We start from the raw sequence: 25806 nt of genomic DNA on the forward strand, positions 1-25806 counted from the left end.
TTGGTCTCCGAAATCCGTCTCTTTATTTCACAATTATCATGAATAACACATTAATAAATAAATAAATATAAACTCTTCCCTCGTTAAAGTGCCTGTTAAATTGTCTATTATTCCTTTGTAAGTTCTCTTTGCAAATCAAACATAAAAAGTGCAATAAAAAGTGAGGCTCACATGTACCGTTTCTCTCCACCTTAAAATCAATACAGAACTCCTTTTTATCAAAATCCTCATTAAAGTTAAAGTTCCTGTTTCAGCTTATTCGCTGGTTGTTTTGAGCTATCTAACAATGCAATTAAATACAGTTCTGTTCCTATAATAGAAATAACATATTTTGGCTTTAAACCACAATAAACCATAACAAGACAATAACCAGCACCTAGGGAATTAACATTACACCACAGTCGGAACTACAATGGATTTGCCTGTCTAACAAACCGACTAAACATTTAATTATATAACATCATATCAACACTTTTCTTATAGCCTACTCTAAAATATCTTATCATTACGTCATCTAACTCTTAATCACATTAAATACATTCTTAAACATGTACGTTAGGTGTTCAGGGCCAAAGTAAACTTAAACATACTCTACAGTGTGTGTGTTTCCACAATAATATACTGTGCGAACGGGCCAACTGCCATTTCACGCTAATGCCGTTCGGCGCGAAACCAACAAAGGAGTTTAACAGTTAATAACTCGATATTACAGACATCATATCAACACTTTTCTTATAGCCTACTCTAAAATATCTTATCATTACGTCATCTAACTCTTAATCACATTAAATACATTCTTAAACATGTACGTTAGGTGTTCAGGGCCAAAGTAAACTTAAACATACTCTACAGTGTGTGTGTGTGTGTTGAATAGGCGTGTCAACCATGACAGCCCCTCAACACCCAGAGCCTTTGGCATTTCTGGCTGGATCTCATCAATCCCTGGGGCTTTGCCACTGCGGAGATGTTTGACTACCTCAGAGACCTCCACCATGGAAATTGACGACGAAACACCATCAACCTCGAGCTCTGCCTCCAACATAGAGGGCGTGTTATTCGGATTCAGGAGTTCCTCAAAGTGTTCCTTCCAACGTCCGACGACCTCCTCAGTTGAGGTCAACAGAGTCCCATTCTTGCTGTACACAGCTTGGATGGTTCCCCATTTCCCCCTCCTGAGGTGCCGGATAGTCTTCCAGAAACACTTTGGTGCCGACCGAAAGTCCTTCTCCATGGCCTCTCCGAACTTCTCCCACACCCGCTGCTTAGCCTCCGACACGGCAGCAGCTGCAGCCCTTCGGGCCTGTCGGTACCCTGCAACCGAGTCAGGAGTCCTCCAGGATATCATATCCCGGAAGGCCTCCTTCTTCAATCGGACGGCTTCCCTGACCACCGGTGTCCACCACGGTGTCCGAGGGTTACCGCCCCTTGAGGAGCCTAAGACCCTGAGGCCACAGCTAGCCACCGCGGCTTCAGCACATGCGGCCTCAGATCAGATGACACGATCACAAAATCGATCATTGATCTTCGGCCTAGGGTACTCTGGTACCAGGTACACTTATGAGCACCCTTATGTTCGAACATGGTGTTTGTTATGGATAATCCATGACTAGCACAGAAGTCCAATAACAAACGACCGCTCGGGTTTAGATCAGGGAGGCCGTTCCTCCCCACAACGCCTCTCCAGGTGTCTCCATCGTTGCCCACGTGGGCGTTGAAGTCACCCAGCAGAACTACGGAGTCCCCTACTGGAGCCCCATACAGGACTCCATTCAGGGTCTCCAAGAAGGCCGAGTACTCTGAGCTGCTGTTTGGTGCATACGCACAAACAACAGTCAGAGTTTTCCCCCCTACAACCCTTAGGCGCAGGGAGGCGACCCTCTCGTCTACCGGGGTAAACTCCAACACCGCGGCGCTCAGCCGGGGATTTATGAGTATCCCCACACCCGCCCGGCTCCTCACGCCCTTGGCAACTCCGGAGAAGAATAGAGTCCAACCCTTATCCAGGAGTAGGGTACCAGAGCTGAGACTGTGCGTGGAGGTAAGCCCCACCAGATCTAACTGATAGCGCTCCACCTCCCTCACAAGCTCCGGTTCCTTTCCCCACAGCGAGGTGACGTTCCACGTCCCCAGAGCCAGCTTCTGCCGCCCGGGTCTGGTCCGTCGAGACCCCTGACCTTCGCTGCCACCCATGTGGCTGCGCACCCGACCCCAACGGGTCTTCCAACAGGTGGTGGGCCCATGAGATGAAGAGAGGGGGGGTGCCACGTAGTTTGTTTGGGCTGTGCCCGACCGGGCTCCGTGGCAAACCCGGCCACCAGGCGCTCGCCATCGAGCCCTCCGTCTGGGCCTGGCTCCAGACGGGGGCCCCGGGCTTCCTCCGGGCCGGGTCACATCTCCTCTTTTTCCGATATTCATTGAGGATTTTTGAACCATTCTTAGTCTGGCCCCTCACCTGAGACCACTCTGCCATGAGAGACCCTACCAGGAGCACAAGGCTCCAGACAACACAGCCCTCAGGTTCACAGGGACACGCAAACCTCTCCACCACGATAAGGTGATGGTTCCAGGAGAGGGAAAAAAATAATAAAATATGCAAATGAGGCAATATCTCATTAGGTATGCGCAGCCTATAAATAAACCCTTGAAGCTACAGATTGTCTGGGATGATCACAATGTTTACATTGACAAGGTATAAGGTCAGAGAAGAGTTTAAGCATATGATTTGATACAAAGAAAATGGCTAAAAAACAGTCAACTTATTACAGTACAACTAGCAACTTACAGGAATTGCCAATTGAATTGCTAGTTGTACTATAATAGGTTGACTTTTTTAGCCATTTTCTTTGTATCAAATCAGTATGCTTAAACTCTTCTCTGACCTAATTTGCATATTTTATAATTTTTTTTAGACAAAGTGTAATTCAAAAAGTATTTCTCTTAATATGAAGATTCATCTTGTAAAAAGTATGAGAATATCTATAAAGGAAAAAGAAAAGTCCCATTCCCTTGTGTGATACTAGTGTCACCTGTTGTGGTCATTTTCAGGACTTTCGTCCCGGATAGAGATTTTGTCACACATCCCATGTTGTTCACTGGGGTCATATTAGTCTATAACAGTTGAGATATTCTCCGCTAAATGAAGTGCATACCAAACTTTCTCAGCACCTTGACTAATTAGCTTTTCGTCTGATTGTATTGTGATACGTTGGGAATCACATGATTTCACAACAGACAATACAAAGTACAGCAGAACTTTATGGCCTTGAGGATACTTTAGTTCCACTGTGTAGGAGCCAGAACGAAGAAGGAGAAAAGTTTCTCAGACTCACCTCCCTCTAGGCTACTCAAGGACTAATTTATCTTGCTTTGCTAATGTTGTTCTCTTTCTTTCTTAGACAGTGCCGGCTTCCTGTGTTGTCCAGGCCATCAGAGCTAATTACCCAGCACAAGATTGGCAGTACCGTGGCTACCAGGAGACAGCAGATGCTATTTTGACTCTAGCAAACGCACCCTACACATTTTATTTTGGTAAATAGTTCATATTAAATATGAACTGAATATGAATGAAAAAATAAATTTCATCAATAAAACTTCAAATTCATGTAGGTTGTTGGTTGTTGATTTGTTTACTAACCCAAGTGCTGTTATACTAAAGCAGACCTACTGTATAAGATAAACACTTATTTCAACTGGGGCGAAAAGGCTGAGTACAAATACTTGATATGCTGAGCTACTGTAATCAGCAAATGTTTTTATGCTGTGTACAGTAATACGCAAATGATGTGTTTGCAAAAACGAGAGCAGAAGTCTAAACTAGTCAACGCATCACGGATATGTTTAGACAAAGTTTGCTCACGCTACCACTCGCGCTAGTATAATGGGTCCATCCCGCTCAAAACGGAAACAGGCAGGCGGTGCAGCGAGCAGAATGCACTGTGGTAGTTGGAGGATTTCTCACTTTTGAGCCAGAGCGACATGTTCTGCCTTTTCTCAGGCTAGGATGAACCGATTTCAATTTTCTTTGCACATTTATAATGCATAGAATTATTTACTTCATATAACCTTCATATCTCTACCAGTGAAGTATCCCTTTAATGTGTAGTAGTGTCACGGTTAGCGGGTGGCAGGCCGGCAGGTAGGACCCAACAGCAGACAGTTCGGGTAAAGGTTAATTTATTATCGCAAAAGGCAAGGAACACGAGAACACAGGTAACGCAGGGGACACAACTCACCACGAACTACAATGATCCGACCAGGAACAAAGGAAAGACGGGCTTAAATACCAAACACACTAGGGCACGCAACGAGTAACAGCTGAAACACATTAGCAGAGGGAGCAGTAATCACGCAGGAGGGAAACCTGACATGGGGAGAAACACATACCAAAGTAAAACAGGAAACACACCAAAACAAAACGAGGAAACAGACAGACCATGACAAGTAGATAACGTTGTTCACAGAATTAAATGTGTCATTGGAAGTTAGTTGAGCAGTCTTATTTTCCTTATTTTTGTAATGCTTTTGAATAATATGGGAGCCATAAATCGCAATCTATCGCAGAATTGATTCGCAATATGTTAAGATTCGCAATAATATTGAATTGTGGCCCGAATATCGCAATACTATCGAATCATCACATTTTTGCCAATTCCCACCACTAGTATTGTGTGTTTGTGTGTGTGTGTGTGTGTGTGTGTGTGTGTGTGTGTGTGTGTGTGTGTGTGCGCACGCACGCGCGTGTGTGTGTGTGTGTGTGTATGTCTGTCGTGAGACATATCTATACAAACCGTGTGTGTGGAGAGACAGCGACAGAGAATCTTCAGAGCGACCACTTACTGTTCTTCTGCCTCCCCACAGCTTCAGCCTCCAAAGTGTTCCCCTCCTCCCCCTTCCCCTTCCCCTCCCCCTCCTCCTCCTCCTCCTCCTAAGAGAGACAGACAGACAGAGAACCAGACAGACCGACAGACAGACAGACAGAGGGTGAGAGACAGACACACACAGACAGACAGATAGAGACAGATAGACGGTCAGATAGAGACAGATAGATAGACAGACAGACAGACAGACAGACAGACAGACAGACAGACAGACAGACAGACAACGCAGAGAGGGAGAGAGAGACATATAGATAGACAGAGAGAGAGAGAGAGACAGTCAGAGAGAGAGAGACAGATAGACGGTCAGAGCGACAGAGGGACCGAAGCCATTCCCCCGCTCCTCCGCTGCTTTTCTCGCCTATTTTCTTCAGATGTCACTGATGACGTCTATCTGTCACCCCCTGGGCAGAAGCTTTCTGCTCTGAAGAGGGCTGGAAAAAGGATTTCTGTTCACCGTACTGCTTTCACAACAAGTGTTAAAGGTCCCATGACATGAAAATCTCACTTTATGAGGTTTTCGAACATAAATATGAGTTCCCCTAGCCTGCCTATGCTCCCCTAGTGGCTAAAACTTGTGTTTGGTGTAAAACGAGCACTAGCTGTTCTGCTCGCCATTGAAAAAACGGAGGCTCAAGCGCGCTGATTTGGAATGTCTTTATTTAGGACGTCATAAAGCATCTAAGCTCCTCCCCTTACTCTGCCTGGCCCGCCCAGAGACGTTGGCCCGCCAATGAGACACGACCGTGCGAGCGCCACATGTGTGTGTGAATACGTAACGCAAGTGTTTCTTGTCGGTTCTTTGACGTCTCTTGTATTTCCACAACGAGACTGTCGTGGGGGTTATCTGAGCCATGGTTGAGAAGGAATTGGGGGAAAGGAACTTTGGCTTTGACTGGCTGAAGTACATGAACTGCGACATGCCGCCTGTTGCCGCGAGGCACCATCGCCCGGCAGCGGGCAGCCGGCAGCAGGCAGCGCGCGGTTCAGACTACTTCAGGTTGATGTGAAAGTGGAAGAACCAGAGACGTCGCAGAACCCGACAAAGTCGTTTGTGATTCATAATATCATAATATCACACAGCTTTTGGCCGTGATAATATGTATTATATGATATAGATATCTATGTATTATATGATATTATTTAGATATAGAGCTCCAGGGGTCTCATTTATAAAACTGTGCGTGGGATCGTTACTAAAAATGTGCGTACGCCCAGAAGCCAAGTTTTGCGTGCGCCAAAAAATATTCGGATTTATAAAACACTGCGTACGCACACCTGTACGCAATCTTTGCTTTATAAATCACATACTGACTATAATTGTGCGCAGCTGAATCAGCTTCACGTTCCGCCCTCTACACGCCCCTTTTTAACCATAAATGGTCAATGCAAATGACCTCATGAATGCGATCTGCATATAAAACAGACTCAGATGCCGGTATTATGTCTTGTTGGAAATAATGGCAGAAGTACTGAGAAAATCAAAAAAGCAAAATTTCACGGAGGTTGAAGTGGAGACACTTGTGGGTGAGATGGAGGCCCGAAAGGTAGTTTTGTTCATGGCAACATGTTGCTGCAGCAGTGAACTCTGTCAGTAGCACGGAGCGCACAGTCCCAGAATTAAAAAAGAAGTGGTCTGACATAGAGTTACATATTTTTATGTAGCCTACCAATAAATCGTTATGGTCCCTAAATACCCTCTCCCTCCGAATCCTGCATGGTCCGCCAGAAGTGCCATATGGTGCAGCATTACCACGGCGCTCACCTCTGTATTTATAGGGTTACGGTAATAAGACTGACGAGAACGCCTTGGATAATCAGTTTGTAATTACCCACGTAAAATGTTCTTGAACATAACCCCTTTTTAATGCCTGATTTGTCATGAAAAGCATCAAGAGTAACGGACAACGATTGTGATGAGTGTGGCTTGGTTTTTCACACTTGGGATTTAATTGACATTTGATCATGTGTTTACAGTGTCACATAAAAATATTATGTTATTGACACATGTTGGACCGATGCTTTATTCCATGCAGTCGCGCCGTCAGTGGACAGTATGGAGTGACGGAATTAAATATAGAGAATTTCTTTTTATTTCTATTCTAAGGAGATATTTCTGGAGTTATAACTGAGAAATAACGCAGTGGACTTAAATTATTCTGATTAGGATTTAACGCATGATACGGGTTGAAATTAAATTGATGAAGGGCGATGATAAAACATAATCGTTCTTCTCACTCTGCAATTCTTCGGTCTGACTTCAGTTCACCACCACACCGTCTGTGTCGCCAATTCTCCTTTTCCTCCAAACCATGCGTACGCATGGGTCAGAGTTTGCTTAGGGCTGCGCACATTTTCCCGTCAAGTTGGTTTTTTATAGATCACAACCTTGGCGTGAAAAGTCACGTACGCAACTTTCAGCCCCGTTTTGTGCGTACGCAACGGTTATAAATGAGACCCCAGGACTGTAACGCAAGTGTTGTACACTTCCTTGTTATTTGGATAACCGTTCTGAGTCCGTCGGACTCTCGTCTCTGGTATTTCTACAACGAGACTCGTAGTGGGGGTTATCTCAGCCAAGGTTGAGAATGAATTGGGGGGAAGGAACTTTGGCTTTGACTGCCTCAAGAACATGAACCACGACATGGAGGAGAAAGGGATTGTTGGCGGCGAATTTCTCCCGCTTGAGCCCCGCTGAGGGACCACCGCCGGAGTCGTAGGTGCCTAAAGGCCTATTTAGGGTCGTTTTAGACGCAGAGACGTAAGCACGTAATTTACACAAGGGACTTGTTTTAGACAAGTTTTGATTTACGGTTCCCGTAAGGTTCCTTAAGGACTGCGCGTGTTGCAAGGGGATTCTCCGCCAGAACAGTAGGGGGAGCAACGAACGAATCTGTGGGCGTGGAAGTGGAAATCGCTGGCTTGTTTATATTTATAATCATAGCCGCGGAAACGTATTAGGGGGTGCTGGAAAAAAAACCTCAGCCTGGACTAGACTCGCAACTCGCTACATTGATAAAAAAGATATATAGCAGCGCAGCTCAATTACACCAGTGCATGCGCGCACAGTCGAAAATCGACGGGCCGAAACAGTGCGGAGCGACCACAGCCAGAGCGAACACAGCGGGGCAGAGGAGTGTCAGGAATAGTCTTTTGTGTACACATCAGTACGGCCTATTTGCACTACTGTTTAGTGGCAATGCAGTGTTTTATTCTATGCCTTTTAATTTTCGTATATTATTTCAATGAATGCAATTTATTTATTTATAAAAACAAGATCTGGTCTTCAAATCTTTTTTCCAAACATAGGTCGGGTTTGTGTTTATATTCGGACCAATACGGTACAGCGGGCGCCCACATGACGTTAAGCATTTCCTGGTGCATAATGTGACGCTTCAGAACCTAAAATCCCGTTTCTCCCCGTTGACACAACACATAACCGGCGTTTTCAGAAATCTCCACTTTGGCCGGAGTTTTTAGAAATAATCGTTTTCTGTGATAAGACAGGGCCTCAGACAGGGGGTGCGGCAGCACCCCCAGCACCCCTACTTCCCGCGGTACTGTTTATAATTATCATAATTCGTTCTTGTGTTTTCTTCTTCTCCTTCTTCAAAATACTTCATTCGCTTCTGTCACGGCCTTTTAAAAATGGCGCTATTATGCTGTAAACCGGAAATGTGAGACTCCTGAAAGGATGTGGTTAGCTGGCCAATCACAGTCTTTGCGAGCTGCGTAGGGCCGTAGTGTTTTAGTCGCATAGTCAGGAATTTGGGCCGACGCACTTAAGCACGTAAGGGGGGATATTTTACCGCGCAAGGGGGGGTTATGTATCTTACGTGCTTACGCGTTACGTCTAAAACAGAGCATATATCGGCCTTAAGCGCTGCCCGGCAACAATCCCTTTCTCCTCCTTGTCGCGGTTCAGTCTACTTCACATTGATGTGGACGTTGAAGAACTAGGAACGTCGGAGGACCCAACGCGGTCGTTTGAGATTCGCACAATACGTACTTGAATGAATAACAAATATTGAAAAAATAACAATAATTTGTTCTAGATGCGATATTATTTGAGCGTGACTATCTACACGACATTTAATGTATGCACTTATTGAATGTTGTACGTTCTGGCATATATATGAATAAAAGTACCAAGTTGTGTATCATCTTCTCCTAGCTCTCTTTGTTTTATACAGGGAATTGGTTAACATTGTGATTGTTAGTGCTTGGCACTTGTTTCTATGAACATCCTTACTGTACCGACAGCGATGTATTGTTGTTTCTCTTTCTTCTGACAACTTAACTTATTGTAAGTCGCTTTGGATAGAACCGTCTGCTAAAGTAAAGAAAGTAAGCATCAAAATGCAAAAAAGTAATCAATGTACCCCTAACTCTAAAACAACGAGCACATTGAGATCCAAAAAACCGAAGCAGACGGTCCATTCCCTGTCGCGTCTGACGGACAGAGTCCTCGCCCTGATACCATCAGATATTCTGACTAGTTATCTGTCTGGCTCCTCGCCCTCTTTATACAGACGCGTGTCCAGTGAGTTCCCCCTCCATCCCAATACAACCCCCAGGACCACATCACACACACACACACACACACACACACACACACACACACACACACACACACACACACACAGTTTAATAAAGTATGTTTTTTGCCAACAGACTTGGCGAATCAAGTTCATCGAACTGCAGATGTTTTGCTCTCAAACATCTGTACCGTGTCTCTCCCTCGTGTATCTCTCTGGGTCTACATATGGTCAAAGTTCCTTTAACGCCACCTCCTCATCCACATCGTTGGAATATCCTCATCCACATCGTTGGAATACATTTGAGGCTTCATCGATAGTCTGGATGGGTTTATCTCTGGCCGCAGTATCGTGCGTGGTATTGAATAGTCTGTGTCAAGTTATCTGGGTTTTGTTGTAATTTGTGCTTGCCCAACTTGAAATGGCATGGATAGACAGAGGACGCAGGACAGCTCAAATCCTTTTCGTTGTTTCTATTGAACATTTATTGTGCAACAATCATTCCGGATTAGGATTAGGTTGAAAGCCTATTAATAAAGAGAAATTAAATCAAGTTAGTTCTCCAAATAAATCAAAATGCGTAATCAAACATTTAAATCAAATCCAAATTAATCTGTTAGATATCATAAACAAAATTATATAATTACAATATCACTATGTTACTAATATCCCCATGTTATCTAATAATCAGTGGTCTTTCATGCAAACATTTTTACCACGTGCGCCTCCACCAAATGTGCCCATGACGTCACTTAGGCCACATGGAAGACATGACAAACGGGAAAAAAAAAAGTGCCAGAAGCCTGCGCATTGTGCAAACTACACCTTGGTTCAAAAAGTAAATTACCTACCAATGCGTGCTCTCGCGTTCTCCCGTGCACAAACCCTTCATTCCACCCTTTATCGCCTCACCCGTGCTCACTCACCTCACGTGCCGCAATCATGCAAGTGCCGCCCGGTGTGATCAAAAATCGAACTGGCCTCATGCATAGCGAAACCCCTCCGCTAATAGATCCATATATTGATGTGTTTGTTAAATCCATCCAAATTTGCCGGAAATTTTTCCACCAATAAGGAATGAGAGGGGGCGGGAGCTTGCACGCTTGCACGCTCAGCTCGCGTACTGAGGGGGAATGAGAGGGACGGGAGACCGACACAAACCTCTGACCATGGCAGAAGCAACAGCTGAGTTTGAAAATATATTGCTGCATTGTAATATTCAGGGCTATTTGTATGAGCCAGAATACAGCGAGGAAGAACTGAGACGAATAGAGGAGGAGGCTGCTGCGGCTGCAGCTGAACAAGCCTTGCCTGTTGCTGAGGAGCCGGATCGCGCCGGAGTGAACTGGTGGTGTACCTGTTTGCTCTGTTCACCTATGGAGACTCACAAAGAGTCCCTGTGCTGCAGCGAATTTCAGCGATGCCAGTTTCTTCGCGATGAAATGGCTGAATCTGGCGAGGAAGGGGCCGTGTGTGTAACATCTCACCCAGGCTTTACGCCTCATCTGAACCGTTGGGTATTGGACACTTATTTCCGTACCCAGAAAGTCAACTGGAAACGCCAGCCAAAGCCCGCCGGGAGAAACGGACGTCTGAGCACAGAGTAAGTGTTTGTTTACTAACACATTGGCTACAATAGTTTTGAGTCACGGGGAACGTGACAATGTAGTTATCCGAAAGTAGCCGACCTTATTGGCAGAGCATAGGCTACGTTATGTTAGCTTCAAGTCTGTGTAATGCTGTAGGCTACTCAAGGCATAATTAGGGGTCCAAGCCAACAGGTTGGATCCCTATTGTTTTTGTAAGGATTTTTCTTATTAGGGGTCCAAGCCAACAGGTTGGATCCCTATTGTTTTTGTAAGGATTATTAGGGGTCCAAGCCAACAGGTTGGATCCCTATTGTTTTTGTAAGGATTTTTCTTATTATACTTCCTACCAAGAAAGTGGTACTACAGCCCAAACCGTAAATGGTGCACACACACCAATTACATGACTAGATCCAGGTACGTGAAGACTATGCAGACGACAAAATCCAGACCTGCCGGCCACTAGGTGGCGCTATACCAAGGAATACGCGTTTGGGGCTATAACTCCCACACCGAACCTCCCACATTCAAAAACATGTACCCACATATTCACTGGAGTCTGCTGCATCTTTTGGCCTAGGCCACGCCCATTTGCGTCTAGAATTTTTTTTTCGCAAAATCGCGAAAACCGCAAAACTGTTTTTTTCGCTACTCCTCCCACATTTCTTGACCAATCGACACCAAACTTTGCACACGGCATCTTCAGACGCACACGCATAGAAATGATAGACACTTTTTTGATCGGACCTTCGACGACGAAACGGTAGCGTTTTGAATATTGGTTTATGAGCTAAATTAGACGTGGAAAATCAAAAATCCAAAGAAATCCAAAATTAGACATCGGATCGAGTCCAAACTTTACACACATGTTGGTGCTAACCTTATCGGCGTTCGATAAAAAAATCGGAAAGTTACGCCCTCAGGGGGCGCAATAAACGAGGAAATTGTATATCTTCTAATTTGCCAAAGAAATGTTCTTCAAACTCAAGGGAAACCGTCAAGGGGCAAACCCGAGTCTAGATAGAAAATATGGCCAAGAATTATTAATGTGGGCGGGAGTTATTTGGCAAAGGAAAATTGTCTTTGGAAAATTTCGCCACAGGGCGGCGCCAAAAAACGACGACATTGTCTATCTCCTATTTGGCCATGGAATGTTCTGAAAACGCGTTTTAGGCTATAACTCCCACACCGAAGCTCCCACAGTCAAAACCTTTATATCCACATGTTGTTCACGGTAGCGTTTTGAATACTTGCTCCGCGTTGTGCCGGCGAAATGCACATTTCTTGTCGCGTTTTGCCGGCGAAACGCACACTTCTTGGACCCCTGCATAACTGCTTGCAGTTCTAGTTAGGGGTCCAAGCCAACAGGTTGGATCCCTATTGTTTTTGTAAGGATTATTATTATACTTCCCCCCTAGAAGTGGTACTACAGCCCAAACCGTAAATGGTGCACACACGCCAATTGCATGACTAGATCCAGGTCCGTGAACACTACGCAGACGACAAAACCCAGACATGCCGGCCACTAGGTGGCGCTATTCCAATGAATACGCGTTTGGGGCTATAACTCCCACACCGAATCTCCCACATTCAAAAACTTGTACGCACATATTCACTGGAGTCTGCTGCATCTTTTGGCATAGGCCACGCCCATTTGCGTCCATAATTTTTTTTCGCAAAATCGCGAAAACCGCAAAACTGTTTTTTCCCTACTCCTCCCACATTTCTTGACCAATCGACACCAAACTTTGCACACGGCATCTTCAGACGCACACGCATAGAATTGATAGACACTTTTTTGATCGGACCTTCGACGACGAAACGGTAGCGTTTTGAATATTGGTTTATGAGCTAAATTAGACGTGGAAAATCAAAAATCCAAAGAAATCCAGAATTAGACATCGGATCGAGTCCAAATTGTACAGACATGTCGATGCTCCACTTAATGGCGTTCGATAAAAAATTCGGAAATTTTCGCCATAAGGGGGCGGAATAAACGAGGAATTTGTATATCTTCTAATTGGCCAAAGGAATGTTCTTCAAACTCAAGGGAAACCATAGAGGGGCAATCCCGAGCCTATATAGAAAATATGGCCAAGAATTATTAATGTGGGCGGGAGTTATTTGGCAAAGGATAATTCTCTTTGGAAAATTTCGCCACAAGGCAGCGCCAAAAAACGACGACAATGTCTATCTCCTATTTGGCCATGGAATGTTCTGAAAACGCGTTTTAGGCTATAACTCCCACACCGAAGCTCCCACAGTCAAAACCTTTATATCCACATGTTGTTCACGGTAGCGTTTTGAATACTTGCTTCGCGTTGTGCCGGCGAAATGCACATTTCTTGTAGCGTTGTGCCGGCGAAATGCACACTTCTTGGACCCCTGCATAACTGCTTGCAGTTCTAGTTATTATACTTCCCCCCTAGAAGTGGTACTACAGCCCAAACCGTAAATGGTGCACACACGCCAATTGCATGACTAGATCCAGGTCCGTGAACACTACGCAGACGACAAAACCCAGACATGCCGGCCACTAGGTGGCGCTATTCCAATGAATACGCGTTTGGGGCTATAACTCCCACACCGAATCTCCCACATTCAAAAACTTGTACGCACATATTCACTGGAGTCTGCTGGATCTTTTGGCATAGGCCACGCCCATTTGCGTCCATAATTTTTTTTCGCAAAATCGCGAAAACCGCAAAACTGTTTTTTAACTACTCCTCCCACATTTCTTGACCAATCGACACCAAACTTTGCACACGGCATCTTCAGACGCACACGCATAGAATTGATAGACACTTTTTTGATCGGACCTTCGACGACGAAACGGTAGCGTTTTGAATATTGGTTCATGAGCTAAATTAGACGTGGAAAATCAAAAATCCAAAGAAATCCAGAATTAGACATCGGATCGAGTCCAAATTGTACAGACATGTCGGTGCTAACCTTAATGACGTTCGATAAAAATATCGGAAAATTTCGCCATTAGGGGGCGCAATAAACGAGGAAATTGTATATCTTCTACAAAATTTCGCCGCGAAAATGCCACACTGACTTCTCGCTACTCCTACCACAGTCAAATCCTTTGTATCCACAGGTTCAGGGTAGCGTTTTGAACACATGCTTCGCGTTGTGCCGGCGAAATGCACACTTCTTGGACCCCTGCATAATTATTATACTTCCTACCAAGAAAGTGCTACTACAGCCCAAACCGTAAATGGTGCACACACGCCAATTACATGACTAGATCCAGGTACGTGAAGACTATGCAGACGACAAAATCCAGACACGCCGGCCACTAGGTGGCGCTATACCAAGGAAAGACGCCTTTGGGGCTATAACTCCCACACCGAACCTCCCACAGTCAAAAACTTGTACCCACATATTCACTGGAGTCTGCTGCATCTTTTGGCCTAGGCCACGCCCATTTGCGTCTAGAATTTTTTTTCGCAAAATCGCGAAAACCGCAAAACAGTTTTTTCCCTACTCCTCCCACATTTCTTGACCAATCGACACCAAACTTTGCACACGGCATCTTCAGACGCACACGCATAGAAACGATAGACACTTTTTTGATCGGACCTTCGACGACGAAACGGTAGCGTTTTGAATATTGGTTTATGAGCTAAATTAGACGTGGAAAATCAAAAATCCAAAGAAATCCAAAATTAGACATCGGAACGAGTCCAAATTTTACACACATGTTGGTGCTAACCTTAATGTCGTTCGACAAAAATTTCGGAAAATTTCGCCATTAGGGGGCGCCATAAACTACGAAATTGTTTATCTTCTACAAAATTTCGCCGCGAAAACGCTACACTGACTTCTCGCTACTCCTACCACAGTCATATCCTTTGTATCCACAGGTTCAGGGTAGCGTTTTGAACACATGCTTCGCGTTGTGCCGGCGAAACGCACGTTTCTTGTCGCGTTGTGCCGGCGAAATGCACACTTCTTGGACCCCTGCATAACTGCTTGCAGTTCTAGTTAGGGGTCCAAGCCAACAGGTTGGATCCCTATTGTTTTTGTAAGGATTATTATTATACTTCCCCCCTAGAAGTGGTACTACAGCCCAAACCGTAAATGGTGCACACACGCCAATTGCATGACTAGATCCAGGTCCGTGAACACTACGCAGACGACAAAACCCAGACATGCCGGCCACTAGGTGGCGCTATTCCAATGAATACGCGTTTGGGGCTATAACTCCCACACCGAATCTCCCACATTCAAAAACTTGTACGCACATATTCACTGGAGTCTGCTGCATCTTTTGGCATAGGCCACGCCCATTTGCGTCCATAATTTTTTTTCGCAAAATCGCGAAAACCGCAAAACTGTTTTTTCCCTACTCCTCCCACATTTCTTGACCAATCGACACCAAACTTTGCACACGGCATCTTCAGACGCACACGCATAGAATTGATAGACACTTTTTTGATCGGACCTTCGACGACGAAACGGTAGCGTTTTGAATATTGGTTTATGAGCTAAATTAGACGTGGAAAATCAAAAATCCAAAGAAATCCAGAATTAGACATCGGATCGAGTCCAAATTGTACAGACATGTCGATGCTCCACTTAATGGCGTTCGATAAAAAATTCGGAAATTTTCGCCATAAGGGGGCGGAATAAACGAGGAATTTGTATATCTTCTAATTGGCCAAAGGAATGTTCTTCAAACTCAAGGGAAACCATAGAGGGGCAATCCCGAGCCTATATAGAAAATATGGCCAAGAATTATTAATGTGGGCGGGAGTTATTTGGCAAAGGATAATTCTCTTTGGAAAATTTCGCCACAAGGCAGCGCCAAAAAACGACGACAATGTCTATCTCCTATTTGGCCATGGAATGTTCTGAAAACGCGTTTTAGGCTATAACTCCCACACCGAAGCTCCCACAGTCAAAACCTTTATATCCACATGTTGTTCACGGTAGCGTTTTGAATACTTGCTTCGCGTTGTGCCGGCGAAATGCACATTTCTTGTAGCGTTGTGCCGGCGAAATGCACACTTCTTGGACCCCTGCATAACTGCTTGCAGTTCTAGTTATACTTCCTACCAAGAAAGTGGTACTACAGCCCAAACCGTAAATGGTGCACACACGCCAATTACATGACTACATCCAGGTACGTGAAGACTATGCAGACGACAAAATCCAGACCTGCCGGCCACTAGGTGGCGCTATACCAAGGAATACGCGTTTGGGGCTATAACTCCCACACCGAACCTCCCACATTCAAAAACTTGTACCCACATATTCACTGGAGTCTGCTGCATCTTTTGGCCTAGGCCACGCCCATTTGCGTCTAGAATTTTTTTTCGCAAAATCGCGAAAACCGCAAAACTGTTTTTTCGCTACTCCTCCCACATTTCTTGACCAATCGACACCAAACTTTGCACACGGCATCTTCAGACGCACACGCATAGAAATGATAGACACTTTTTTGATCGGACCTTCGACGACGAAACGGTAGCGTTTTGAATATTGGTTTATGAGCTAAATTAGACGTGGAAAATCAAAAATCCAAAGAAATCCAAAATTAGACATCGGAACGAGTCCAAATTTTACACACATGTTGGTGCTAACCTTAATGTCGTTCGACAAAAATTTCGGAAAATTTCGCCATTAGGGGGCGCCATAAACGACGAAATTGTTTATCTTCTACAAAATTTCGCCGCGAAAACGCTACACTGACTTCTCGCTACTCCTACCACAGTGAAATCCTTTGTATCCACAGGTTCAGGGTAGCGTTTTGAACACATGCTTCGCGTTGTGCCGGCGAAACGCACATTTCTTGTCTTGTGTGCCGGCGAAATGCACACTTCTTGGACCCCTGCATAACTGCTTGCAGTTCTAGTTTATCTTGCTTTGCTAATTTTGTTCTCTTTCTTTGACAGTATAGGCTAACATCTTACCGGCATTTCCTGGAGTGGATACTGCAAGGTGAGAGACTTGGGAGAGGCAATCGCCTTGTTTTGCCAGCGTGTGTTGTCCAGGCCATCAGGGCTAATTACCCAACACAAGATGGGCAGTACCGTGGCTACCAGGAGACGGTAGATGCCCAAGATGAGCTGTGATATTTAGCAAACTCACCATACGTTTTGTTTTTGTATATAGTTTATATTTTATGAATAAAACTTCAAATTCATGTTGGTTGTTGTGATTTGTTTACTATACCAAATGATGTTACACTAAAGTAGGCCTGCTGTATAAGATGAACACTTATTTCAACTGGGGAGAAAAGGTTTACATATAGCCTACTTGATATGCTGAAATACTGTAATTAGCAAATGTTTGATGTACAGTAATATACAAATGATACCTAAAATAATTATAAATCTATTCTTGCTACATTCATACATGATGGCTGTATGTTGAACCTACTTTGCAACAAAAAATGTAATGACAGAAATTTAAATAATTATTGCAGTGAAGTTTGTTATGGTGAACATGGGTTTATACAGGAGTCCAAGGTAAGGTAGTAAAAACAATAAGATTTTATTCACAAAGGAAAATGATCCAATATTTACAAAGATAAGATTGAAAACAAATGTTTTATAAAAGATACGTTTAAATAGATAAAATAGGTCAGATGTCCCTCTCAGAAGCGCCTTTTTAATTCAGCCACTGCCGCCTCCTTTGGTGGTTTTGGCACTGGTGCAATGTTAGGTGGCAGCGCAGGCTGGGGCAGGGCAAGTGAGGATGTTGAAACCTTATATAGAATCGTTGGGTTGATGACAGAGGCTTGCCGCACATCTGGCAAAATTTGAAAAGTGACATCAAGCAGGACTCATTCACAATGATCTTCTTTCCGTGCCAGTCATTGATGCCTTCATCTTCTGATGAAGACGTTGACGTGGGGGTGACAGTTGTGTTGGGCTGGTAGTTTTCGTCTGCTTCACCCACAGTGCTAAAACTTGAATCAAGGGTCCCAGGTGTGTCGGGGCACGATGTCTGCAAAACAAAGAGGTTTATTTTTAATTGTAAAGATGACCAATTATATAAATATTATTCCTTTAGAATGATTAGTTGAAAGTTAGAAAGTGTTATCTTGTGTAAGTAATATATTGGCAAAATATTTGATTTAGATCATTTGTAAAGTAGCCTTTTCAGAATCTTACCGATAGTCCTTGGTCCGAGGGAAAGGTTTTCACTGGTGTGGATGTCAAAGGGAAGGTCTTCAGCGGGTTGGAGGATGCAGAGAGAGTCAATGCGCCATGACCACTATCAGCGTTCTGTAATGACACAGGCATTTAGTTTGTCATGTTTTTGGTACCACACACACAAAAATTGAATGTAGGGACAAGAATAAAACTGCTCAATATGCATTTGCTTCCTAGTATAATGTTAGATTATATCACTCACTGAAAAGGCTTTTTTCCTGCTTTACTTTGTTTTTGAACTATTTTAGCAATTTGCCCCGATAGCTGCTATTCGTTTGGGTCACGTGACGTCACTGTAGCTTTGCGCCACCATCTTGACGACCGATCTCACCCACTGACCCATTGATTTCAGTGGTAACTCATGCGTACATACTACATACCTAGCGCAAGGCAACGGGCAATGCTCGTTCAAAACTCATCCCCGGCGTCCATAGCGAAATCGACAGTATGCTAAGCTAAGCTAAGCACACAGAGACCCGGGTAGCAGCCGAGGGAGCGTATCTATGATCCCGGGTCCCATGTTCCCCGGGTCCTATGTTCCCCTCTTTGTATGAGACTGGGGAACAAAGGACCGCTTTTCCCAAAAAGGGTCCTATGTTCCCCGATATGTTAGTTTTTCTACCATTACTGCCAAATACCGGCCGAGAAAACTACCATTGCATGTGTTTACCTTTGTGGAAGAGGGAGACGTCGGAGAAACTGACGCAGTCTTTTCATACGCCGGTAAACAAACCCCGAGAAGCCCAATCCCTACGAGAGCTCCCCGCGCTACGGCCAACCGGATGCGCAGAGCCTTTGGCCGTGATATTATTATACAAATTATATTATATACTAAGAGCTCCGGGAGTCGCAAACGGCACGGGGAACATAGGACCCTTTTCACTGCTAGTGAGCTCTAGCAGTAAACTGAAGTGCTCACTAGTAGCAGCACAGAAATATAGTAGAATATTACGACAGTCTTACCTGTAGGCGACTGCGTTTCGCTGCGGGAGGTGCATTAGAAGCCCCGGCCTGTTCGTCATCTGGGCACGGGCCCACAGCGAAGACGCACGGAACAGCAGTTGGTTTGAGTGCGGACCTTATCTTGCCGAAAAGTCTTCCATCAAAATCCTCCAGTTTGAAATGGAGACTGCATATCGTTTTTCCTTTTATAATTTCCTTCCCGGTGTCTTCTCCAACTCTGTGGTTGTTTATCGCCCGCAGCCATAGTTTGCAACGCTGAGCGTCTATCACTGGCAAACCGTGAAAACTTACACTCTGTCCCAACCTCGACTTTTCGGTGCAACCGGGTACCAAACAACCACTGGGCATGATTGCTTTTGGAAAAACGAGTCAAAACTAGTCAACGACGGTTCGTGAATAACTTTGTGAATAAAGTTTGTTTGCTCGCATGGGTCCTTCCCCCTTTTAAACGGAAACAGGTGGGCGGGGCAGCGAGCGCAATGCACTGTGGTAGTTGGAGGTTTTCTCACTTTGAGCCAGAGAGACCATGAAAACACTCTTTCTGCCTTTTTTCAGGCTAGGATGAACCAATTTCAATTTATTTTTCACATTTATAATACATTGAATTATTTAATTCATAAAACCTTCATATTCCCACCGGTGAACTATCCCTTTAACTTATGCTATACCATTGAGGCCTTTGCACGACAAGGTCTCATTCAAATTGCCCTCTAGACACAACTATTCAACTACAAAATGATTCCCCTCAACATCTCTTCTGAGAAATACAGGCTCATTTAAATGTCAGCAGACATTTGACAAATAAAAAGCATTGCTTTGCATGAGCACCATAACAGCAATTTGTTGAGAATCAAGAGCCAAGGACATTGACAGACTTATGTTAAGAAACACCGTGAGAACAAGCTTATAATGTAAACAGAGGAAAACAATTTTTATTTGCCTGGAAAAAGGATTAACATAAGAGCCATGAGGACATATAAACAGAAGGAGCTGCCCCACAGAATGACATAGAAAGAAACTGATCGGCATCTTCTGACAAACTGCTGAAACGGTTGCCCAGATCTGCTACCCAAACACATGGAAGTCTAAAGGTTAAAAGGGCAGTGTGTCCAGAAAGAGCAGGTCTACTGTGGCAGGGGGGGGCACCAGATCCTCCAGCTTCAGGTAGAAGATTCTCTGGAGACCGCACGTGCACAGGGTGCGCAGCAGGGGCAATGTCTCCAGGAGGCCCGAGACATGGCTCGTTCCGCACTGGCCGCCGTCGGCCACGTAACTGAGAGAGTTCTTGAGACACTTCACCACTGTGTTCTGAAGCTCCTTCACTCGGCCCTGCTCCTTCAGACCGCGTCTCTCTGAAACACGCAGCACTAGCCCTTTAAAAGACATTTATCTGTTTTACGATACGGTTCGCCTGGCTATTGATTAATGTTTGTGGTTTACCTGTGATGAGGGCGAGAGCGGAGATACAGGAGAAGGTGGCGATGTCCAGATCCATTCTTTGGAGGTTAGCAGAGAATTCCACGATGCCGTCCAGCCATTCCCCGAACCCCCGCCGGCACTGCAGCCGGTGCCACACCGAGCCATCGCAGAACACCAGCTTCCCCTCCTCCGGGTTGGACCTGAGCAGGGGACGACAGGGGCCGCTTAGTAAACCATGCCTGTGAGGAAGAAAGTAATCATGTGGCTGGCATTTCATTTAGGGGTTTTTGCTGACACTTGTATCCAAAGCGACTTACAACCAATCATTTACACACCCGACGGCGGGGACACCTCGACACTTAGCTAGGAGGAGCCGGCTTACCAGTCAACCCACTATACCTCCTGAGCAACATGCTTTACCTTTCCATATTTCTCTCCAGAACATGTACCTGTACGCGAGCCTCAGGACGAAGAGCTCCAGGAAGGCAGAGTGAAACAGCAGGTCCTGGTCGTGTTTTGGCAGAGAGGCAAAGCCCGGGATCTTGTGCGCCCAGCTGCGGATGATGTCCATGGATCCGGTCAGACGGTCGTAGAAGTGCCGCACGTGTTCTGCCTCGTCCTCTCCTGGACTTCCCGGGTTCGCTTGAAACTAAAAGTTAGATTGTGAAAAACATGAGTTGTGTGTACGTTTCTGGACCACTGTAATAACAGATGATAATGTCAGTTTGAAGGGGGTTTACGGGACACCCTTCGTAATTCAGTACCTTAGAATAGTCGAGGCGGGAGGCGGTCGGGTTCGAGTCCATGTGCGCCCTGACCAGCGCGCTGAGCATGGAGATGGCAGGTTTCGTCGACCAGTCGTGTGTCGCTTTGGGCTTCGAAGGGAGACGGCCCCGTCGACCCTTCAGCCCGTCCGTCCGCACCACTAGAGGACCAAGGAGGGAAAACCGTAGTTTCATTTTGTGCTTTCGAAATTCCGTCGACCACTTTTATGTATTTACATATAATCTTTTTTAAATTTTAGGGGATTTTGCTGACGCTTTTATACAAAGCGACTTACAACCATCCATACAAAAATTCACACACCGAGAGAGGAGAGTCACCATGCAGGGCGACAGCCAACTCGTCAGAAACAGTCAGGGGTGAGGCGTCTTGCTCAGGGACACCTTGACACTCAGCTAGGAGGAGCCAGGGATTGAACCAGCAACCTTCCGGTTACCATTCAACCCGCTCTACCTCGCCCCCTTTATGCATGATGCGTAATCATACAGGCCTTGTGTAACCAGTGTGCCTCTCACCCTCCTTCACCATGCCCACCACCAGGCACTTCTGGAAGCGACAGTACTGGCATCGGTTCCTCCTGCGTTTGTCCACTGGGCAGCTCCTGGCAGCCAGACACACGTATTTGGCGTTTTTTTGGACCGTGCGCTAAGGAGAGAAGAGCGTAAATCAGCGTTAATTGGGTGTGTTTTTTATTAAACATATTTCAGTTTTTTTAACATGATGTCGATTGCTGATCGAAAATCTCGTACGATTGAAAAGTCACAGACAGATATCGGTGCATTTCAACCACTAACTTATTCTAGAGGCAGACAGTGCAAGCCGGGGAAAATACTGGGTCATGGCGACACATATTTTAGTGAACACCCGAGGGTGATCCCCCACCACATCTACACCCCTCCTTTTCTAGGGTCTCTGCTGCGCGCTAATGGAAAAACAACTTCTGTCTTCCTCTGTCTTCTTTTGAATTCATGGCACGTGAGTTTGAGAAAATTTCAGGGGACACCCTGACCCTGTAATTAAGGGTGCCTGATTAAAACGTGCAGACGAAGCTGAGGGTGTCATTTAGGGTCCAAAAGGGCGGGTTGATCTTTTCTTGACATGAATCCGTATTCATCACAAAACGGTTATCACCTGAGGAAGATAAGATGGCCTATAATAGTATGCATGGCATTTGTAGGCCTGTGTTGTTAACGATGTAATGAAAGGTATTAACAAATTAATTAATGAAAATCGGAGAACTGAAAGTGGAGAACATTCAAAAGCCATTCAATCACTCTCTGAAATTGTATATTATATACCACCTCCATGTCGACCTTCTAAATGTGGCCTCCACGTGTTGTTTTGTTGAGTCAAGGGAATAACTTCAATCCCGGGAAACTAAATACGCATTTGATGTGTTTGATGTTACAGTTTTATGAATAACAACGGTGACCTGGAGACATTTCAAAATAAAAGTCGACGATTAAAACCCTCAAAGCCTCTGCCATCAGCGACTATTCGGCACGCACCTTAAAGAAGCCCTTACACCCCTCGCAGGTGCGCACCCCGTAGTGTTGGCACGCGGCGTTGTCCCCGCACACGGCGCACAGCCCTTCCGCGCCCGGCAGGCCCCCTCTCCCGGGGGTCGACGCACACCAGGAGGAGGGCACCCCGCGGTGTTCGGCGTAATGGTGCTGCTGCTGGTCGGACCCGTATCCGTGCGCGTGGGGAAGCTGGAGCGGGTGCAGAAACCCCGTGTCACCTGCTCGAGCCTTCTCGTGCGCGTCGGCAACGGACAGTATCCCCCCCGAGCCCCCCGGCTCAAGCGACAGTTGCCGCGTGCCCACCACGTCCAGGTTCATCGACACATGGAACGAGCCGTCGAACTTCATCTGGCACGCGGAGAAGCTTTGGTTTCCATGGTGCTGGGTGTGCTTCAGGGAGAAGAGGGATAACCGGGACACCGCGTGTTTCCGCTGCACCGCCGCGAAATAGTCCTGGCGGGGGGCGCACTCGTCCCAGGAGTGTCCACCGGCGGTGTGGAAGTTGGAGGCGAGCGCTGCATGCGGCAGGTACCCTGAGCCAGCGGAGGTGATCGCTTGGTTCGGTTCGTGCGTTGGATGCAGGTTTGATTGGTACCGGTGATGCGCGGCTGCGGCGTCCTCGACTTTTACGTACGCTGGTCCCCCCCCTTGCGCGGACATCACTGTCCCGAACAGACACGCCGGTTTCATGGCGTCGTAGGGGCTCGGAGTGCAGCCGATGCTGTATCCGTCCACCGACAGGGCGGCGGGGCCAGAGGGGCCCGCGGAGGAGTCCTCGCTGTTGGTCAGCTCCATGCTGTACTTGACGAACTCCGGCGTGAGGAATTCCCCGCAGCGCTCCTCTCCCGCGGCGCCCTGCTGCGACGCGGGGCTGGCGCCCTGCGGAGACGCGCCGCACTGGGTCTGGACACACGGCATGCCCGCTGGAAGACGAGAGTCCAACATTTACGCATTACTCACGGAGAAGCGTTTCAATGGATCCACTCCGACGGGGTTTGAGTCAGAAACAGACAGAATGGAAACAGAAGGACACATCAACGACCGAGATTCTGATCAGAATGATGAGCGAATAATGCATTGAAAAGTTTCTCATACCTCCAGGTTATGGCGGTCTAAAGATGAAGATGTTTTTTTCCAACGGTAGAATTGTCCTTTAGTGTGTGAATCGAAGAATATCCTAATAGATTGCAGATAGAAAACCCGTGTGCCAAACGGAAATCGACTTTGCTGCGTAAAGGAAATCACGTTAACATTTGGATTTGGTGGAGGAAAGAATATCTTGCATCTCCTGTATCTCCGTTCACTGCTTGAAGAGATTAGTGGTTTTAATCCAACGTGTGCGGTCGTTGGTTAAGTAATCCCATGTCTCCTCATGGGACCGTTTCGTGGTGGACCAGAGGACCGTTCCGTGATGGACCAGTGCCTTTAGGTACGTTCCGTGCTCCAGCTCCAAGCCGTCTGCCGAGCTGACACCACAATGTGCTTTTGTTTACGCACATACGCACCCGGAGCCCTGACCAAGTGCCCAATTACGCACGAATGACTGGCTGGCTCGTTATGATCCCATTCATTGGTATGTTTTGTTTCCTCTTTGTATTCAACATAATCACGGATTTCAAGCCCTAATTTCCTTGTTCTATTTGTTTAATTGTATTTTAAAGTCCTGCTATATGATTTATTATAACGTAAAATAGCACTTATACGGCTACTTTATACTTACACTTAAGACCATTTTTTATCATTGTGGAGTAGTAATTTGTCTAACTAAATATCTGTAATAATTTAATTGTTTCATCATTGTAGCGGCGATGTTACTCGAGTATTCTCTGCTGGCCGTTTCGGTGCCCTACGCGAGCGGGGGGAGCCTCTTTTTATAGATTAGGTAAAAACATCTAATTTGCCGAAATTGAGTGATAGGTTATACAATTAAAAAAAAACAACGGTGGGCCTCTTCATAACTAATTTATGTATATTTTTTAATTAAAAAATGTAATATATATTTTTTATCTTTTATTTTTTTGCAAACTTTTTGGTGCCCCCCCAGGTACTTGGTGGCGCACGTACTCAGCGTGCTCTGCGGGAGCGGCGGGCCTGATTCTCAGGTTACAGTCTCCATTCATTTAGGAGAATATACAGGCCAAAACTAGTTCGGTTATGTACATTTAACCTATTTGCAAATGATGAATCTGTATTACATTTATTTTTTAAACAAGTTTAAGTCATTTTTAGTTCTTTTACATGAGCAGAATTTTCAATGATGACCAAACATTTTTTTTTCTTTATTTGCAATATTTACTTTTCCCATTAATGTATTCATCTTGGAGTCTGAACGTTCACGCGCGCAAAAGGAACAATAAAAGCGTCTTGTGCGCAGCCAACATAGTATTTACACACACACATTATTATTATATATATATATGCATATATATATACATATATATATAGATCTATTTAGATCTATATATGTAAATTAGTGCTGTCAGTTTAACACGTTATTAATGAAGCCTATTTTAAATGCGTTAATTTTCTTATCGCACGAATAACCCTCTTTTCGGCTTAGCAAACGTTGTCGTTTTTTCACCTGCTGTCTAGCAACAACTAGTCACGTTAGAAAAAGTACAACATCATAACGGATCTATACCGGAAAGAAAACAACGGCACGCCGCACAAACTTGTTGGAGCAAGCAAGGATACGGAGCGGTTGAAAAACTCCTTAAAAGTGTGTGTGTGTGTGTGTCACTCTGTTCGAGCCTGCATGAGAGTTCAATGATGTCATTAGCTGTTATGTCTTTCTGACCAATCGCAGTTCAAGGCCCACCTGGGCTGTACCACTCCGGGAGGGGCCGCTCAAGACAAACTACTCCCCTCTAGACAAAATCAACAGTTTGACAGTTTGTGAGTGTTGCGTCTGTTGAGTGAGTGAGAGGTTGCGGGCGCACAGCTCAGGC

General features: G+C 45.4%; 3 protein-coding genes across 5 annotated transcripts; 1 reads left to right on the forward strand and 2 right to left on the reverse strand.

Moving 5' to 3' along the window:
* The first annotated feature begins 10494 nt into the window (after positions 1 to 10494).
* On the forward strand, positions 10495 to 17155 carry LOC115541651 (uncharacterized). 2 transcript variants are annotated; one of them, XM_030353483.1, is made up of 2 exons: positions 10495 to 11015; positions 16910 to 17155. In XM_030353483.1, exons 1-2 carry the CDS (start codon positions 10546 to 10548, stop codon positions 17082 to 17084), a joined length of 645 nt encoding a protein of 214 aa, XP_030209343.1. In that variant the 5' UTR covers positions 10495 to 10545; the 3' UTR covers positions 17085 to 17155. The 2 variants fall into 2 exon arrangements, 1 of the variants encoding a protein (XP_030209343.1); XR_003976401.1 differs by having other exon boundaries at positions 10497 to 11015; positions 16905 to 17155.
* A 326-nt stretch (positions 17156 to 17481) lies between these two features.
* On the reverse strand, positions 17482 to 19669 carry LOC115541648 (uncharacterized). Its single transcript, XM_030353476.1, has 3 exons — positions 19134 to 19669; positions 18129 to 18242; positions 17482 to 17961 (listed from the first exon to the last, which is right to left on the reverse strand). Exons 1-3 carry the CDS (start codon positions 19479 to 19481, stop codon positions 17623 to 17625), a joined length of 801 nt encoding a protein of 266 aa, XP_030209336.1. The 5' UTR covers positions 19482 to 19669; the 3' UTR covers positions 17482 to 17622.
* Positions 19670 to 19711: 42 nt separating this feature from the next.
* On the reverse strand, positions 19712 to 24785 carry LOC115541641 (nuclear receptor subfamily 4 group A member 2-like). 2 transcript variants are annotated; one of them, XM_030353462.1, is made up of 7 exons: positions 23954 to 24784; positions 22844 to 23781; positions 21851 to 21980; positions 21317 to 21477; positions 21002 to 21201; positions 20574 to 20752; positions 19712 to 20485 (listed from the first exon to the last, which is right to left on the reverse strand). In XM_030353462.1, exons 2-7 carry the CDS (start codon positions 23774 to 23776, stop codon positions 20226 to 20228), a joined length of 1863 nt encoding a protein of 620 aa, XP_030209322.1. In that variant the 5' UTR covers positions 23777 to 23781; positions 23954 to 24784; the 3' UTR covers positions 19712 to 20225. The 2 variants fall into 2 exon arrangements, with proteins under 2 accessions (XP_030209322.1, XP_030209321.1); XM_030353461.1 differs by having other exon boundaries at positions 22844 to 24785.
* Between the last annotated feature and the right edge of the window lie 1021 nt (positions 24786 to 25806).

Source organism: Gadus morhua, chromosome 4 (assembly GCF_902167405.1).
Source record: "Gadus morhua chromosome 4, gadMor3.0, whole genome shotgun sequence".
NCBI lineage: Eukaryota > Metazoa > Chordata > Actinopteri > Gadiformes > Gadidae > Gadus > Gadus morhua.

What these genes read in the sequence shown, in the direction of transcription:
- LOC115541641 (XM_030353461.1), bottom strand. Translation starts at nt 23,803, where the DNA reads ATGTTGGACTCTCGTCTTCCAGCGGGCATGCCGTGTGTCCAGACCCAG. An exon ending in GGTGTAAGGGCTTCTTTAAG is followed by an intron (nt 21,981 to 22,843) that starts GTGCGTGCCGAA and finishes TTCTCTCCTTAG; the next exon opens with CGCACGGTCCAAAAAAACGC. An exon ending in CGCTCTCGCCCTCATCACAG is followed by an intron (nt 20,486 to 20,573) that starts GTAAACCACAAA and finishes TGCGTGTTTCAG; the next exon opens with AGAGACGCGGTCTGAAGGAG.
- LOC115541648 (XM_030353476.1), bottom strand. Translation starts at nt 19,481, where the DNA reads ATGCCCAGTGGTTGTTTGGTACCCGGTTGCACCGAAAAGTCGAGGTTG. An exon ending in CGAAACGCAGTCGCCTACAG is followed by an intron (nt 18,243 to 19,133) that starts GTAAGACTGTCG and finishes GTGTCATTACAG; the next exon opens with AACGCTGATAGTGGTCATGG. An exon ending in CCTCGGACCAAGGACTATCG is followed by an intron (nt 17,962 to 18,128) that starts GTAAGATTCTGA and finishes TTTGTTTTGCAG; the next exon opens with ACATCGTGCCCCGACACACC.
- LOC115541651 (XM_030353483.1), top strand. Translation starts at nt 10,546, where the DNA reads ATGAGAGGGACGGGAGACCGACACAAACCTCTGACCATGGCAGAAGCA. An exon ending in AACGGACGTCTGAGCACAGA is followed by an intron (nt 11,016 to 16,909) that starts GTAAGTGTTTGT and finishes TTGACAGTATAG; the next exon opens with GCTAACATCTTACCGGCATT.